Below are 17,204 nucleotides of genomic sequence, written 5' to 3'. Positions count from 1 at the left end.
ATGGGTGACCCATTTATTAAACTGATGGGTTTGAGTTTACATAATAATCATCCGTCAAACCAAACCTAAACCCATTTAATCCTTATCTGTTTATGATTCGTCCGAATCCGACCCGTTAACCCATGCCACCCCTATCTGTATCTTCTTCTTCATGCCCGTTAAACTTTGCATTCCATTATTGCTAAATTTATTTATTTTTGTTGGGCATTAGTAATTCAAATGGATCAAATTCGTTATGAGACAAATATCTTACACCAACTAAGAATTGCTTTGTTATTAAGCCCAAAAACTCTCGCCAGGGTTTTAATCCTGAGGCCCAAAGGTTATAGTACCTCAAAGGTTATAGTTTTTTTAGTGAGATAAGGATCTTCAGGCTTGTTTTTGGCATATTTGTTGTTGTTTTTATTTTTTTTTCTTCATAATGAAGAAACAAATTATAAAAATGTGTTTTTTTCTATGATCAAATTTTTATTTTTATTGCCGATTTTTTAGTTGTTTGCCAAAAAATTGAAAATCAGATTTTATGATTTTCAATTATTTTGATAACATGTTACTAAAAATTTTATTTTCCAGAAATAGTTTTTTTGAATTAAATTATTCATTTTATATAATTTTAAATTAAAATCAAAACTAAATAATCATATGAATTTAAATATAATTAAAATATATATATATATACATATAAATTTCAAAAAATAATAACAGAGTTAATTACAAAATAATTTTACTATTTTTCAATTGTCATGTCCTGTATAACAATTAAAGTAAAATAATTATAATAAATTTTATTTTTATTATAGTAATTTTTTAATGTGTATTAGTTGTAATTTTACTATTTTAATTATATTTTATAATCTTTTTTTATTTAAAATGAAAATTGAGTATTTTTTAATTAAGTTTTTAATTTGTATTAGTTTTATAAATATTAACCAAATAAGTTTCTATTTTCAAATTTTTAATTTCTATTCCTGACTTTTGGTTTTGTATTTCTAGTTTTTGTTTCTCTAATTTTTGACGATGATACCAAATAGTCCCTTAGTTTACATTTGATTTACAAAATATTTACTCTCGAGAGAATAGATTATTTTTAGCAAGTTACTTACAATTAGTTATACAAAAAATTATGTTGTTATTATAAAATAAATAAAAATGTAAAATATTTTATAAATCCATAATAAAGGCTAGACAAAGAATAACTTTTCCCAAATTTATGTTTTCATTTCTTATTAAATGTTGAATGAATTAATTAAAGATATAGAAGAAATAACAATTTCCTTGATTCCCAAAATTTAAATTATATTTTATTTTATTCTAATGAATAATTATTCCTCCAAATCAAACAAGGCATTAGTACTTGAGTGGAGAAAGGTATAGAGACTCCTACATTAATTGCATCTTGTTTTGAAAATACATTATTAAATTCTCTGAGGGGTTTATCATGACTTTTTTGAGAATTAATAATAGAAATTAAAGGAGGCTTCAACAATGTAGTCTTAATAAAAATTAACAAATATGCACAACAAAGATCATGAATGAATATATAAATGTAAAACATTACAGGCTACTCTTTTAATACATTACTAGCCACAACGGATCCTTGTGCAGTGAAGATCTTCATTCTGTTACAAATATGGAGCAAAAGGTACTTTAAAAAAGTAAAGTTGTTCGAGCAGGAATATTTCCAAAGTAGGAAAAAAATAAAGAGGCCAAGAACATTTCCAGAAAGGAAATTGGAAGAGAAGTCATATGCTTTTGATTAGGTCATTCCTTCAGTGCCTTTTTCATAAATTTGTAAAATATATTAAATAAGATGCCAACAAATAATACCCTAAAATAAAAATTAGAGACAAAACAAGATACTTCAGTGTATTTTTTTTTAAAATATATCAAGTCATTACCAAAATATATATAACATTAAACTTATGAATTTAAACCAACCCAATTCACAAAATAGTACCCAGAGGTATATCCTACTTTGAAGATTGCAGGGTGCAGAATCATAACTTAAACCTGCAACATGCAGAATAATTAGGTCCCCTTGCCCACAACAAAGTGAATGGAAAGAAAAAGTGAAAGTTGGAGCCCAATGATGGAGGCTGTCTATAGCTTAGAAAGGCGATGGCCTGATTTGGTTTCAGCATTTATGGGAGAATTACACTGTATGATATACATTGAATGAGGAGATAAGATGCATGCTCTGCACCCTGGTATGGATGTGTATGTAATTCTTGTACTGCTAGTTATAAGTGCATTGACTGAACCTATGGGGGAAGGTAGAGGACCCCACTTTTGGCCATGTTATTCCAGTCTGCTACCAAAACTGCATCATGTTACTCTTCTGCAGGAGGATCCACCCAGCGGCCATGATCTTTTATTAGCTGGATCAAGGCATCAGTTGCATGCTCCATCTCGATTCCTCGCTTCACAACCGTCTGAAATTCAAATCCAACTCATCCTTGAGTTAGCGATGTTTTACTTATGGTCTTCCATGCATAAATAAGACAATTATTGCGCAAACAAATCGAAGCGACCAATTGTATTTCCAGTCAGAAAGCTTATCATGTACTCCATAACTTACTCATTCCCCAGTCAAGTCGATTGCAAATTATGAAGAATTTGGAGTTCCAAAATGTATTGTTGAGTTCTGCTTTTTCCTAGCATTCTGCCTAATAGTTTAGTTGTGGTCCATTAAACAATTCCAGTTTTTCACATTAGAAAAAGTGGAGCAGTCTCATTCAGCCATAAATCAGCAAGATATTGAAAAAATTACCCAGATGTATTATGTTTCTAAATTAGGATGTCAAACACAATTGAATTTTTGTTGAAGTACACGCATTTTACAAAAAAAAAATGCTCCTGCAATCACTTAAGTAACTACTATATTTTCCAATTTCAACTCCTCTCTCTCTCTCTCTCTCTCTCACACACACACACACACAATCTTTGCATGCAGTGATGTAGCAAAACAGTTCAAGATATTGCTGTGATTGATAATAATACATAGAAGGCAACATTTTGTTCATGGTATGTCCAACACAGTTCGTGCATCAAAACATCATATCTTGACCTCCATAGAACGCAAGGAATTCATAAGAATATGGACGTCAAAATGGAATAACTATATGTTTTACCTTCCCAACATAAAGGTCTATCTTTCCAGGAGCACCGCCAACATACCCAAAGTCTGCATCAGCCATCTCCCCAGGCCCATTTACAATGCAACCCATGATCGCAATCTTCCATAAAGAATGAAGAAGAATGACAAACTCATTATTGTTTATTTTCCCCAAAGAAAAAAATTATCTTGCCAATCAACGTCACCTAATCAGGAAAGGTGGAAGGATTTGGGCATTACCGAAACACCAGGCAAATGTGAAGTCTTCTCTCGTATCTCTGCACTTATTTCTTGAAGATCAAAAAGTGTCCTCCCACAGGATGGACAAGATACATACTCCTGAAATGGCAATTTGCCACATATATAGTAAGATAATAAAAATCAAACACCCGTTTATCATATATTAAAAGTTAATCTTTTTTTGTCTAAAGATTTTTACCGTCTTTGTGTTTCGCATCCTGCAACCTTGAAGTAGATTGAAAGATGTATCCCTGAGGAAATCAAAGTCCTGGTCTGGGGCTTCTAAGAGAACACCGTCCCCAAGTCCATCCACTAGAAGTGCTCCAGCATTTGTACCAGCACCTATGACTAAGTCATCCCTGTAAATGAGTAGAAATAATAGTAAGCAAAATGGCTCATACCTCTTTATCTTAATAAACAACAGCAATACAGTCTGTAAACTGTAATAACCTATGAACCCCAGTTGGAAACTGAAGATGGTGAATTACAGGGACGTTCAGATTGTCTGCCAAATACTCGAATAGCCTGCAGCAAATGAAATGAAGAACCATATGTTCAGAACAAATTAGGAAGATGAGTATAAGGCACTAAAGCATCCATCAAATCTTGCTATCAAAAGATGCCACCTAAAAAGCTTCTTTACAAGAACGTCTCGCTTCCAGGGTCTAAGCACACACTCAAGGATAACAGAAGAAGCTAAAGCAACAAGCAACAAATGCTGATTTATTTTCTGAAAGATTCAATAGTATTATTACCTCCTTGCTGCATGTACCCTGCTGATTTTTTCTTCAGTATATGGGAGATCATGAAGAAGCATTGTAGCATCAATGCCTTTGAGGATTTCCAGCTCTTCATAGGGTTCATCACCACGGACAGACACAACCAATCGTGTTCCTGAGACACAAATGAATCAAATGATTAAAATTGTGCAGGTGATAAAATTAAGAGTATACGGGATGTGCCCAATTCAGAAATTATCCCTCGGATAAAAGTAACAAATGGTTACCTTCTGGCAAAAGCTTGTAAGCACCAGTTGATAATTCCTTGAGATTTACTAAAACCATGGCATTTGGTAATGGCTTTGTCAGCTGCTCTGATAAAGGGGCTATAACCCCCATACTTATGTCTATCAACCTTTTGACAGCCAGCCTCTGTTCATTATACAAATATAGAATCATCAATAATATAATTTTGTCCCACATTGCCTCTGGGTGCATTTATTCTCCTGTTTATAGAGGTGCTTCCAAAGCCCTAAAATTTGGATACTTCATGGAATTTGTGGTGGATTGAACCCTAATTCCTTGCAAAAATTAGACAATTTGATGTACTCATATAGCATGTGATAAACCGTTTAACAGATTAAAAAGTGGCACAATGACTGATAATAAGAATATAGACTGAAATTGTTTCCTTCAACTAATCAAGCAAAAGGAAATGAAGGCCTTACAGCATCACCATCATCTACTGGCGGTAGTTCTCTCAAAAGCACCGAGTCCACTGTTGCCAGATCCTGAGTAAACATTGGACCTCAGTAATTGATTGTCTTCCATATCCCAAAAGCACATCAATCTTTTAATAAAGTAGACAAAAATTGACCTTGAATGGCATGCCCACAACAAGTTTTGCTGCTAATGACTTGTAAAGGAGTTCAGGTGTCTGCCAGAAGTAAAGGTTGACAATCAGAAAAAAAGACAAGAATGATAATAATAATAATAATAATAATAATAATAATAATAATAATGTTATTAGCAATGGAGACATAAACAAGTCATTCAGTCTAGGAAAGTAGTGTTACTCATGAATTCAATAGTTAAAGATTTAACATGAAAATGTTGGACGAGTACAAATATAGAGAATGATATACAATGGAAGACAAGAAGAACAAACACATGTCCATCATATCAAATTGCCAAAATTTTGCCTTGTAAGGCAGCCAGGGTCTCCAAATCTCATTCATTAAACCAAAATTTCAGAGATTTAAGTTAATGGCAAACCCCCAAATCAAACCTCAGAAGAATATCACAACTTATACTTAGTTCCTATAGACACATATCCACACTATAAATGGAAAAAATAGATATTCTCGTGACTTTAGAATTAGGCTTTGAATAACTAAACAAAGTTCAGAAACAAGAACTATTTTCATGCTATTAAAAGAAGAGGAAGAAGAAGAAGAATAAGAAGAATAAGAAGATTAATTACAAAACTCAAGCAGAGTCAGTATAGTGGCAAGTGCCTATTATTACCTTCAACTGATCCAGTGTAAGACGCATGAGAACAGAACCATCACGGTGGAGTACACCCCTATAATCAACATCTTCACCCTGTACTTAAATGAAGTATTTAAGTCTCAAATTCATAATCAAGAATACGCAACACAATTCTAAAAGAAAATTATAAGCTGACCTCCTTTTGCTTGGGCAATTGACCAGTTCTGCGTTGGAAATCAAAATAATGTCTGTGCTTTTCTTCAAATGGTTCCTAATGAAGAAAATAGTCACCAGAAGCAAGTTAACCAATTTTCAAATGGTCAGAATTTGGCTAGACAGGGAGGTTTTCTAATTAAGACTGCACAGAATCCTACCACCCCTTGCTGAAGATCAGATGCTCTCATACCAAGTTTAACCAGCCTTCTACAGGGATCTATTTCCTCCTCTGGTGGTTCTGTAAGAGAGACCCTAATTGTATCACCTAAACCATCCTGTATGTATCAAAGAGTTCCTGGGTTACAAAACTGTTACCTTCTAACTCTATTATATAACATCAGTTTAAATGTCCATATACATGTATATATATGTGTGAATGTGTGTGTGTGTGTGTGTGTGTGTGTGTATAAAGAACTAATTGAACAGATATGTAGAGTATTAGATGCATACAAATGGACCTACCTACCTACACATTAATATCAAAATATACATATTCATGTAGGCCTGTACGCATATGATTTCCTTTATCAAAACTAGCTATGGATCTAATCAGATGTTAACTCTGAAGAAGCATATTAGAGAGTGCATAGAAACCTAATGGGATGAATAGAAAGTCAATAATAAGGTACCTGAAGAAGGGTTCCAATGCCGATTGCAGATTTCATACGCCCATCCTCACCTTCACCAGCCTCAGTAACTCCCAAATGTAATGGATAATCCCATCCTTGAACATACATTTCAGCTACAAGCAGACGGTATGCCTGGACCATGACTAATGGGTTGCTTGCTTTCATTGAAAAGACAAAATTATGGAAGTCCAACTTGCGGCAAATCCTTGCAAACTCAAATGCAGATTCAACCTGTTTTAAGGATCATGGATGAGTATCACATCATTGAGTTGGAAAGACGGTATGAGAGAGACTGGCCATTCACCATTCCCCTTGGGGAGTCTCCATAGTAGCTCATTATACGATCAGAGAGACTCCCATGATTTGTTCCAATACGCATTGCCCTTCCATATTTTTTACATTTCTCAACCAAAGGAGTAAAAACCTGTAAATTTCAAGGTCAAAAAATTAAATACATGAAGCAAGAAAACATTTACATAGTTCAAAGCAACACAGCTGGACATGTGTAAGCTGTCAGACCGCATCTTTTGGTTCAAGATCTATGTTGACCAACATTTAACTTTCTGCAAATGTAAACACAAGAGGAAGACAACTGCAGTGATGAAAGATAGACATGACCCGTATGGTTAAATCATGAGTATTTTCTAAATTGTTCTAACATGCTGTTTGCTCTTGTGGTTACCAAGAACAGTATTTGCAACTCTTCGAAGTCACTGGTGCTGGGCTAGTACACAGAATTCAGAGACAAGAAAAGCTGCATAATTACCATGAAAGACAGATTACACCATTAGCATTTTCTAAGTTGTTCTAACATGCTGTTTGTCCTTGTGGTTACTGAGAATAGCATTTGCAACGATAAAAAGTCACTGGAACTGGGTGAAAATACAAAATTCAGAGACAAGAAAGGCCGCATAATTACCATGAAGGACAGATTACAGCATGGTTTGGGATACTTATTCTAACATGCTATTTGTCCTTCTGGCTATTGAGAATAGTATTAGCAACTCTTAGAAGTCAGTGGTGCTGGGCGAGTATACAAAATTCGGAGTCAGAGACAAGAAAGGCCACATACTTACCATCAAAGGCAGATTGCAGCAAGGCTGGGGATATTTATTACAGAATATGTGTTCGGGTACAGAAGAAGAAGCAGAAAATTTACTTTTTCCACAGCATATCAGGATTTATAATTTAAAAAAAAAAAAAATTGATGCTAACTTGGTAGGATAGCTTGTAATGAATGCTTGCATATCAAACAAAGATGTTGTAAGTGATGTAACCTGCTCAATATGCTCAAGCTCCTTTTGATAGTCCTCTTCTGTGTACTCTAACTTTTCAAATTGTGCTCGCCTATCAGCTGCAAGTTGACAACATGAGAATCCAGAAAGGTTGTTATGACTCATGAAGGATCCAAACACAAATTATTAATGGCGAATTATGTACCAAAATTTCCAGGGTTGACACGGATTTTGTCAAAGCATTCAGCAACTCGCATAGCAACAGGTGGAGCAAAATGAATATCTGCCACTAGAGGTATATTGTAACTGCATTGACAGAAAATTAAGGACATAACACATTATCTTGTATGATATAGACTGAATATTTTTCGAATTTCCCAACAAGATTAAAGTAAATAGGACCTACTTTTTCTGAACAAGAGTGTTCTTGATATCAAAACATGCATCTGCCTCTTTCTTTCCTTGCACAGTTATCCGAACAATATCTGCGCCACTGTCAGCTATTCTCATTACCTAGCAACGTAACACTTAACCTGATCATTGCCTTTAATACATATAAAATGTCATGACAAGATTAGCCTATGCAAAAAATAAAATAGGGCATATCATTTCTGCTTTTACTGCCATGTTAATTTGCAATTGGTCTATAGCACTGAAGACAATAAAATTATTTTTTAATTAAAGTTCATTGACTTGTGCTCTAAAAGTTTCCGAATTAATATTACTTTATAATAACATATCAACAATAAACATGGGAAGACATCCTCTATGATGTCATTTTGAATTCATGGTCCATCACTTGTAAAGAAACCGATTATTGGCCATTGAATCATTCTACACCCTCTTAATTATGAGCATGGCAATATCTCCATTTCTGGCAATAGCAAATTGAGCCTAAACAGGGAACATGAATAATAAAGTGGCACATGACTGTAACTGTTGAATAAGCATGTTATATGTGGGAACAGCTGATATTGATCAACATTCTTTGGTAAAAAAATCCTAGCTACTCCATGCTGATCTAGATAACTGTGTTTATTTAAATGTGTTTGAGGTTATTTATGTCTTTTAGTATTATTATTATTATTATTAAGTATGTTAGTATGTTAATTAGTGAGAGTTAGTAAGCGTATTATTTTCATTAGAATGTATTTAATTTGTATTATAAATAGAGAAAGAGACCTATCTTCAAGTTAGGTCATTCATTTTAATCAAATCTTAACATAATATCAGAGCATGATCCAACCTAAACCCTATTCCCCTCAGCCACACCGGAAAACACCTTTCCCACGGCTGTCCTTCCCAGATCCACCTCCACCCCACATTATTTCACAAAACCAACCATACACCCATAAACAGAACCCCCCAAAGCCTAACCCCACAAAACTCCATCGACAGACGCGCCCCCACGTGCCAGCCAAATGCCAGCAGTGCCGACCCCATGCACCAGTGCGTGAGTGAAGTTCTGGCCTTTTTTTCTTTTTAATTTTTTTTTCCCTCTGCCATGTTCTGATTCCTTTTCTAGACTATATTATCAAGCTGTTACCTGTTTTTTGCTAAAAAAATTCAACCTTTTTCAACCATGCACTCGCGATATTCCGTTAATATCTATTCAGGGTTTGTGAAGGCTTCTTTGTGAGTTTTTTGGAGGCGTGGCAGCATTCATATGTTCAGTTGTGAGGCTGCGGCAGTGCAATATCCGTCGGTGAGTGATTCACCTCATCCGTGGTTGTGTCAGTGCTTCACATAGTTTGTGACTGTCTTGATTAGTTTTGATTGTTATGTTCAATGGTTTAAAGCTGCTTGGATTTATTTAGCAAAGATTAGGGAAATCTGACCACTTGCTCTGTATAAACCTCCTCCTCAAGGTCACCATGCAAGAAGACATTTTTCACATCTAACTGATGCAGAGGCCAATGACAAGTAATAGCCAAGGCGATGCACAAACATACTGATGTAAGTTTGGCAACCGAGAAAAAAGTATCAAAATAATCCAGATCATACACATAAGTGTATCCCTTAGCAACAAGACGGACATTTAGACGAGCCACAGAACCATCAAGGTTGACTTTGACAATGCAAACCCAGTGACAACCAACCACGGGCTTGTCAAGAGGAAGAGGTACCCAGTCCCAAGTACCATTGTCTTGTAAAGCATTCATCTCTTCAACCATAGCATCCCTCCACCCATAATGGGCTAAGACTTCTGAAACAAATTTAGGAAGGGTAGTAGATGATATAGCAGTAACAAAACACAAATAAGAGGGTGATAAGGAGTCATAACAAACATAGTTGGAAATGGAATGTTGAGTACATGTGCGTTTACCTTTCCAAACAACAATTGAAGGATCACCATAGGAAATTTGATCATCAGACAAGGAAACCAAAGGCATGGTAGTAGAAGCTAGAGGGGGGCTTTCTTCCTTGGAGCTGCCGTCGTGAATACACCTGCAAATTAGGATGACCAAAACAATGATAAGGATTCGAACTACATGGAGACTCAAATGGTTGGTTGGGCAAGAACAGCAACGTAGAATCTAGAAGATTAGACAAAGGAAGAGACTCATTGAGCTCAAAAGCACTTAGTGACTGGGTGTAGTAAGGTGTAGCCTCAAAGAAAGTATCATCTCTAGAAACAAAGAAGCGATGCAACACATGACTATAACAACGATATCCCTTTTGAGTATGTAAGTAGCCCAAAAAGACACATTTTATAGCACGAGGATCCAACTTATCCACCCCAAGAGTTAATTGATGAACAAAGGACACACACCCAAATACATGAGTAGGAAGAGAAAATAAAAGTGAATTAGGAAAGAGAAAGGAGTAGGGAATTTTACCACAAAGAACATAGGATGGCATTCTATTGATCAGATAACAAGCAGTAAGTACAGCATCACTCCAAAATATTTTAGGTACATGCATTTGATAAAGTAAGGTGCAAGTGATTTCAAGAAGATGTCTATTTTTCTTCTCCGCAACCCCATTTTGTCGAGGAGTGTGGGCACAAGATGATTGATGAATAATACCAAACTGAGTCATATAAGTAGTGAATTGTGCACTGAAATACTCTTTAGTATTATCACTTCAAAGTATTTGAACTGATAAACCAAATTGAGTCCTTATTCCAGAACAAAAGGCAGAAAATACATGAAATAACTCAAAACAAACTTTTATTAAATATAACCGAGTCATTCTTGAGTAATCATCTAAAAATGTTACAAAGTACTAAAAACCCCCACTTAGACACAAACATACTAGAACCCCAAACATCAAAATGAACTAAGGGCTTGCAGCCCATTTATTGACTCGGGAAACGAAAGGAACACGATGGTGCTTTCCCAACTGACAAGACCCACAATCAAGACTACACATAGAACTCAAACTAGGAACAAGACATTTTAACTTTTTCAGTGAAGGATGACCAAGGCAACAATAAATTTGGAAAGGTGTGGCAGCAGCAAGCAGAAGAAGGAAATAGCGGCTCAAAGTGATAAGAGTACACCAGCTTCACGCCCTCCGTCGATCGTCTTCCTCGTCTTCAAATCTTGAATAACTATAAGATCAGGGAAGAATGTCACTGAACAATTCGTGGGTTTAGTAATTTTTCTAACGAATGTAGGATTGAAAGGAAATTTTGGCATATAAAACTGAAGGGAGAGAAATGGAAGAAGTGGGATTTACAGTCCCAATTCCCTTGACTGCAATGGTTGATCCAACAGCAAGAGTAACACAAGGTAAATTTGCAAGATATTTAAGAGTGGAGAAGAAGCAAGGCATACTTGTAATATGATCAATGGCAACGAAGTCTATGACCCAAAGACTAGGATGAGAAGCACTTGATGACAAGCATACTGTGTGATTACCTATTTGGGAAAAAGATGCAATGGGAAAATAAGCTTGTTGTGACGCTTGATACTATTGAAATTTGGAATACTCTTCCACTGACATGGATACAATATGTTTCCCTCCACTCAGCCCCAAAGGTGAGGAGGCGATAGTGGTTGCATTGGCTGCCCCCAAAGGTATGAAGTCAATGGTGGCTACATTGTCAACATGTAAAGGTCTACCGTGAAGATCCCAACATAGCTAAATAGTATGATTACTCCGTCCACAATGAGTGCACTTGCGAGGAGTACCTCTACCTTTTTCATATGTAATACGACCACTTGAACCACCTCAATAACTTTTGCATTTGTTTAGTAGATAACTTTTGCATTTGTTTAGTAGAGAACTATAATTATGTAGCAAAGGTTGTCCACTCAGAGCCAAAAGCAAGAGCAGGAGAATACGTTCCAAAGGAAGCACAAAGGACACAAGAATAAACATCGGCAAATGATGGCAGTTTGACACTACTAAGTATTTGGGACCGGACAGCCTCAAACTCGAGTCTTAAGCTTGCTAGAACACGAAGAATTGCCATTTGCTCCCTCTGCTTCTACATCTCACAAACACAAAAAATTATAGGTTGCACGACGTTAAGTTCCTCATGAATATGCTTCATCTCCCCAAAATAATTTGCAATACTCCTATCTCCTTGTTATAACTGAAAGTTCTCCTAGGATAAATCATGCATATGTGTAATGTTACTAGAGTATAGAAGTTTGATATAATCCCAAACCTCCTTGCACGTATCTAGATGCATACACATCCGTGCAATCTGTGGATCCATCGAATTCCATAAGAGGGAAACAATCAAGGCATCTTCTTGAACCCACATGTCTTTTCTCTTCTCATCAGAAAGATCAGATAGGAGCAACCACTTGGGTTTGTTGCTCATGGGGAGTCAGGCTTAGTGTGTCGACTCAAGAAGGCTCTATATGGCTTAAAACAACCTCCCAAAGCATGGTTAGGTCGTTTGAATGTTGTAGTACCCGAGTTTAGTCTTCGACAGTGTGTTGTGGATCATTTCGTGTTTTATCATCATATTTCATCAGGTAGGATCTTTCTTGTTGTTTATATGGATGATATTGTTATTACAAGTGATGATGATAAAGGCATTCAGAGTCTTAAACTTTTTCTACAAACTAAGTTAGACCAAAGATTGGGACAATTGAAATACTTCTTAGGTATAGAGGTATCTAGATCTTGTGTTGGAATTGTTTGTCGTAGAAGAAGTATGTTCTTGATATGTTGAATGAAACTAGATTGTTGTGATCTAAACCGATCGATACACCCATGGATTCTAACAGCAAGTTAGTGCCGGATATGGGTGATTTGCTACCTAATACTAGACGATACCGGAGACTTGTTGGAAACTTAAATTGTCTCATAGTCACTCAGTCGGATATATCTTTTGCAACAAGCGTTGTGAGTCAATTTCAAGATTCTCTGAGGACAAGTCATTGGGACACAGTATTTCGCATCTTGATATATCTCTAAGGTGTACCCAAGAGAGATCTTTGGTATCGTGATCAAGGTCACACTTATATTTATGGATATCCATATGCAAATTAGGCTGGATCGCCTTCCAATCATAGATCCACAACCGAATACTATATCTTGGTTGGTAGTAATTTGGTTTCTTGGAAGAGTAAGAAACCAAATGTGGTGACAAGGTCAAGTGCTAAATCAGAATATAGAGCTATAACTCTCACTGCTTGTGAACTTGTCTAGTTGAAGAAAATGTTGGAAGAATTGGGTATTTCTCATTCTCAGTCAATGAAGTTGATATATGACAATCGAGTTGCTCTTCATATTGGCTCAAACCCAGTATTTCATAAGAAGACAAAGCACATTGAAGTTGTTTGCCACTTTGATCTAGAGAAACTTGTGCAGAAGCTCATTACTACCGCTTATGCGAAGTTGGATATGCAACTTGCTGATCTGTTTACCAAAGCGTTGGGGGGTGCTCATGTTAAATACATTTGTAACAAGCTAAGAGCATATGACATTTGTGCTCCAGCTTGAGGGGAGAGTGTTAAAGGTTATTTATGTCTTTTAGTATTATTATTAAGTGTGTTAGTATGTTAATTAGTGAGAGTTAGTAAGGGTATTATTGTCATTATAAATAGAGGGAGAGACATATCTTCAAGTTAGGTCATTCATTTTAATCAAACCTTTACAAAATGCAAAACAAGAAATTGACTGCATGCATGTAGAGAATATGACCATGAAGTTTGAAAGCACTAAAAAGAGGAAGGTAGCCACAAAATGCAAGAGGTTTAATGATTATATAACTTATAAGATTAGTTCAGAACTGGGCAATGCTCTTAATGATGATGATGATGGGGCTCACTGAATCAATAAATAATTCCAAAACTTTTTCCATATAAAAGTCAAGAGTTGTAGATGTAACTCGTAAATGCCCAAAAGAGCTTTCCGCTGACACGTGCTCATCTAAACTAACAATTCAAATATAAATATACAATAAACAAAGGTAGCTAGAGTGTGGGAGTTCTCTATTAAAGCAATCTCATGTTCTAACCTTAGTAAGGGTTGGGAAGGGGTTTGAAATGGGAGACAAGATAACCCTGCCTGCTTGTATAGCTCAAGCCCGGTGAGCCTCCCTATTGAATCCAAAAAAAAAACGAAAGACAAAAAGAACAAGGAGAGATAGATGAAAAACCTGTTCAACTGTTGCAGCAACATCCTTTGTGTCAGTTGTAGTCATTGTTTGAATTCTTATAGGATGCTCACTACCAAGAGCCACGTTTCCCACCATCACAGTCCGCGTTTTCCTTCTAACTGTTTTGTATGTAGATTCACAATACTTCTGCCTAGGAACTACAGCCAAAATAAAAGACTCATCAAACAAAACACAACAGACGTATATGCTCTCAAATTTCAGTTCTGGTTGAATTTATCATTTTCAGACTTTTTTTTTTCTCTTATATTATTAGTCGTTATTCAATGCAACTGAGCTCAATATAATGGATGTTAATATATACATACATACATACATATATATATATATATATATATATATATGTATATATATATATAAACTTCAATGTTTAATTCCATAATTTAATTTCTTTTTTTTTTTCTTGAGTTTTCTTGACAGCCAAACACATCCTTCAAAATTTTTTATTGAATAATAAAAGGGACATCATTAGACTTCTGCTTTTCTTAGCAATCAAACAGAAGGTCAACGAAAACAAGGTCCTGACATTTCAAGCTCCCCAAGAGACAAAATACTAAACGATTCTGCACCAAACAAAAGGTTAAGGCCCAAATAAATTACAGAAATCATACCTAATAGAGGGCTTCCTTCGGACGCAGGCTGAAGTTCGGCAATATCAGAACCGGGGTTTGAATTTCGGATCACCAAGACCCTTCTTCTGTGAGACTTAACTCTCTGAAAAAAATCAGAAACTTTCACAAAATCCGCGCTTTTTGCAAACCCTAAGCTGGGGTCCCAGCTCTTCAGACCCGAAAACGAAGCTGGAACAGCTCCGGTCGCCATTTGCACACAAGCCCACGACACCTTCACAATTCCAGAGCACGGAACAACGCAACCAGAAACAAAATTAATCAATTACCAGTACCTCAATATCAGAAAGGGTAGTAATCAACACCCACGTTCCCTCAAAAATGGAAGCAAAGAAGAAATAGTGAATTGATTAGATAAGGAAAACGAAGAATGAACTAAACAAGGCCTCCTACAAGACTATTCCGCACACTACAGCATATTTTTCCTTTTTTTTTTAGCAATCAGACAACAACAAAAACAAACGTAAAATTCCGAAAAGCCACACAACAGCAGATTTTTCGTTTTTTCTTAGTAAAAAAAAAAAAAACACGAAGAGTTCCGAAAAGCTTCCTTTCCTCATCGGGTCATGACACAAAAGAACACTAGAATTCACTCCCAGAATCAATTCAGAAAAAAGTATCAGAACGAGCTTCTACCAGAACAATCTAGTTTAAGAACTAAACCATAGGAAAAAAGGATCAAATTTTGTTTCTCAGACATCTTTTAAACCGGAAATTGTTGTCAGAAATGGAAACTCGAAGAGCTTAAAGCCTCAAACGAACTGAAGCTTGATTGATGGAACTCAAATTTAAGATTGAGGTTGAGCTTATAATTACCGTAAGCAATCAGACTGGCTGAAAGCGGAAGGATCTGGAGGACGAAGGAGTGGTGAGTGGAGCTTCAGAGGCCTCTGCTTGAAATGGTTCCCAGAAAATTTTGAAATAAATATAATTATTATTAGTGAAATTGATAAGAGGAGCACGACGAGACAAATGGGGATGATCCACGCGCCAGCCCCGGCGACCGCGGGAGCGAAAAAACGGGTATTTGTTACTACGCCCCAATATTTTAGAATATTTTCTATTGCCCAATCACATTTAAATATTATATTAATCACAAATAATATTTTCCTAATATTATTGGTAAGGCTTAATCAAGTCTTTTCTAAATTATTCGGTACTTAATTGGATGATTGTCCGTTTTAGTTTGTTCGTTAAGATCAATGAGTTAAGTTCGAGTATAATGTTGAATTCGAAAATTAAACGAGCTGAACTTGAATTAGACGATGTTAGATAATACATATATTTCACTAGGGGTATTTTAGTCCTTCTACATATATTAGGTTTAGGTTTAGGTTTATATTATTATATATTTTGCTCTTTGTAAGTCGGTTTTGAATACTGAAAGTAGGTTGGCTGTGCGCGCAACAGTTCATCCTCTCTTTCTCTCATTTTCTTTTTTAACCGAATCAAATTATAATTAATTTTGGAAAAAAAATATGATTGTATAATTCGTTTGCTTTCAAAATTTAACTTAATAATTTATATTTAATTATTAATTAATTACATAATTTGGAAATTTTATGGATTTAGGAAATTGTGGGAACCCTATATTATATAATTTATATTTAATTATTAATTAATTATATAATTCGATTAAATCGGTTAACCAAAATTTACTTTTTTCATAACTGAATTAAAAATTGAATAACAGAATTTATCAAATTATAAAATTGAACAGAATTAAAAATTAATCAAATCGAACCGATCGAATTTGATCAGTTAAAATCAAATTAATCGAATTTGGTGATGTTCGAGATTTTGTGAACACTTGACTAATCTATCGTGATAATATGTTTATCCCTGTATCCTTCTATACTCAAGTACCAAGATATTATCTCAAATAAAAAACCGTAATTTCCAAGACTCAAACCCTAGTTGTGCTTTCCTTTTATATATATATAAATGATTGTTCTTACAAATGACCTCTTGTGTCAGGATTTAAAGTAGGGAAAGAGATGAGGGTACAGGCAGAGATATACAAAATGTGAAGGACTGAAGTGCAAAAGTCACGAGACACACGCCCGGGAGGGGAGAGAAGTATATTCCACGAGTCACGTTAAGGAATTATATCCGCGCGCGCTGAAGCGTGAACCGAATTCCCGTGCCTGTTTGACAAATGGAAAGCGTCGACTCCTCTTAAGATTGGAGCGTGAAGGACACACTCATCACCAACTGTGTGCGATTATGAAATTGTCCCACCCACAAATTCACAAGGCAGGCCATTCTTTTCTTTTAAAAAAGCTTTTTTGTTAATTAAAAAAAAGGGATTATTATTATTATTATTAGAATATATTTGTTCCAA

At 35.5% G+C, this 17,204-nt stretch overlaps 1 protein-coding gene across 1 annotated transcript; it reads right to left on the bottom strand.

Annotated features, from left to right (window-relative positions):
* Nucleotides 1–1,894: 1,894 nt before the first annotated feature.
* Nucleotides 1,895–15,858, bottom strand: LOC131148990 (4-hydroxy-3-methylbut-2-en-1-yl diphosphate synthase (ferredoxin), chloroplastic). Its single transcript, XM_058098999.1, has 20 exons — nucleotides 15,677–15,858; nucleotides 14,843–15,074; nucleotides 14,214–14,371; nucleotides 8,052–8,158; nucleotides 7,851–7,951; nucleotides 7,688–7,764; nucleotides 6,715–6,834; nucleotides 6,411–6,641; nucleotides 5,940–6,056; nucleotides 5,762–5,836; nucleotides 5,602–5,679; nucleotides 4,952–5,011; nucleotides 4,803–4,865; nucleotides 4,362–4,506; nucleotides 4,111–4,249; nucleotides 3,806–3,880; nucleotides 3,555–3,714; nucleotides 3,356–3,454; nucleotides 3,132–3,236; nucleotides 1,895–2,432 (listed from the first exon to the last, which is right to left on the bottom strand). The coding sequence occupies exons 2-20, from the start codon at nucleotides 15,051–15,053 to the stop codon at nucleotides 2,331–2,333; spliced, it is 2,223 nt and encodes a 740-aa protein (XP_057954982.1). The 5' UTR covers nucleotides 15,054–15,074; nucleotides 15,677–15,858; the 3' UTR covers nucleotides 1,895–2,330.
* Between the last annotated feature and the right edge of the window lie 1,346 nt (nucleotides 15,859–17,204).

Source organism: Malania oleifera, chromosome 2 (assembly GCF_029873635.1).
Source record: "Malania oleifera isolate guangnan ecotype guangnan chromosome 2, ASM2987363v1, whole genome shotgun sequence".
In the NCBI taxonomy this organism is placed as follows: Eukaryota; Viridiplantae; Streptophyta; class Magnoliopsida; order Santalales; family Ximeniaceae; genus Malania; species Malania oleifera.
Note: the sequence above shows the minus strand (reverse complement) of the source record. Positions and strands in the feature narration are given on the sequence as shown.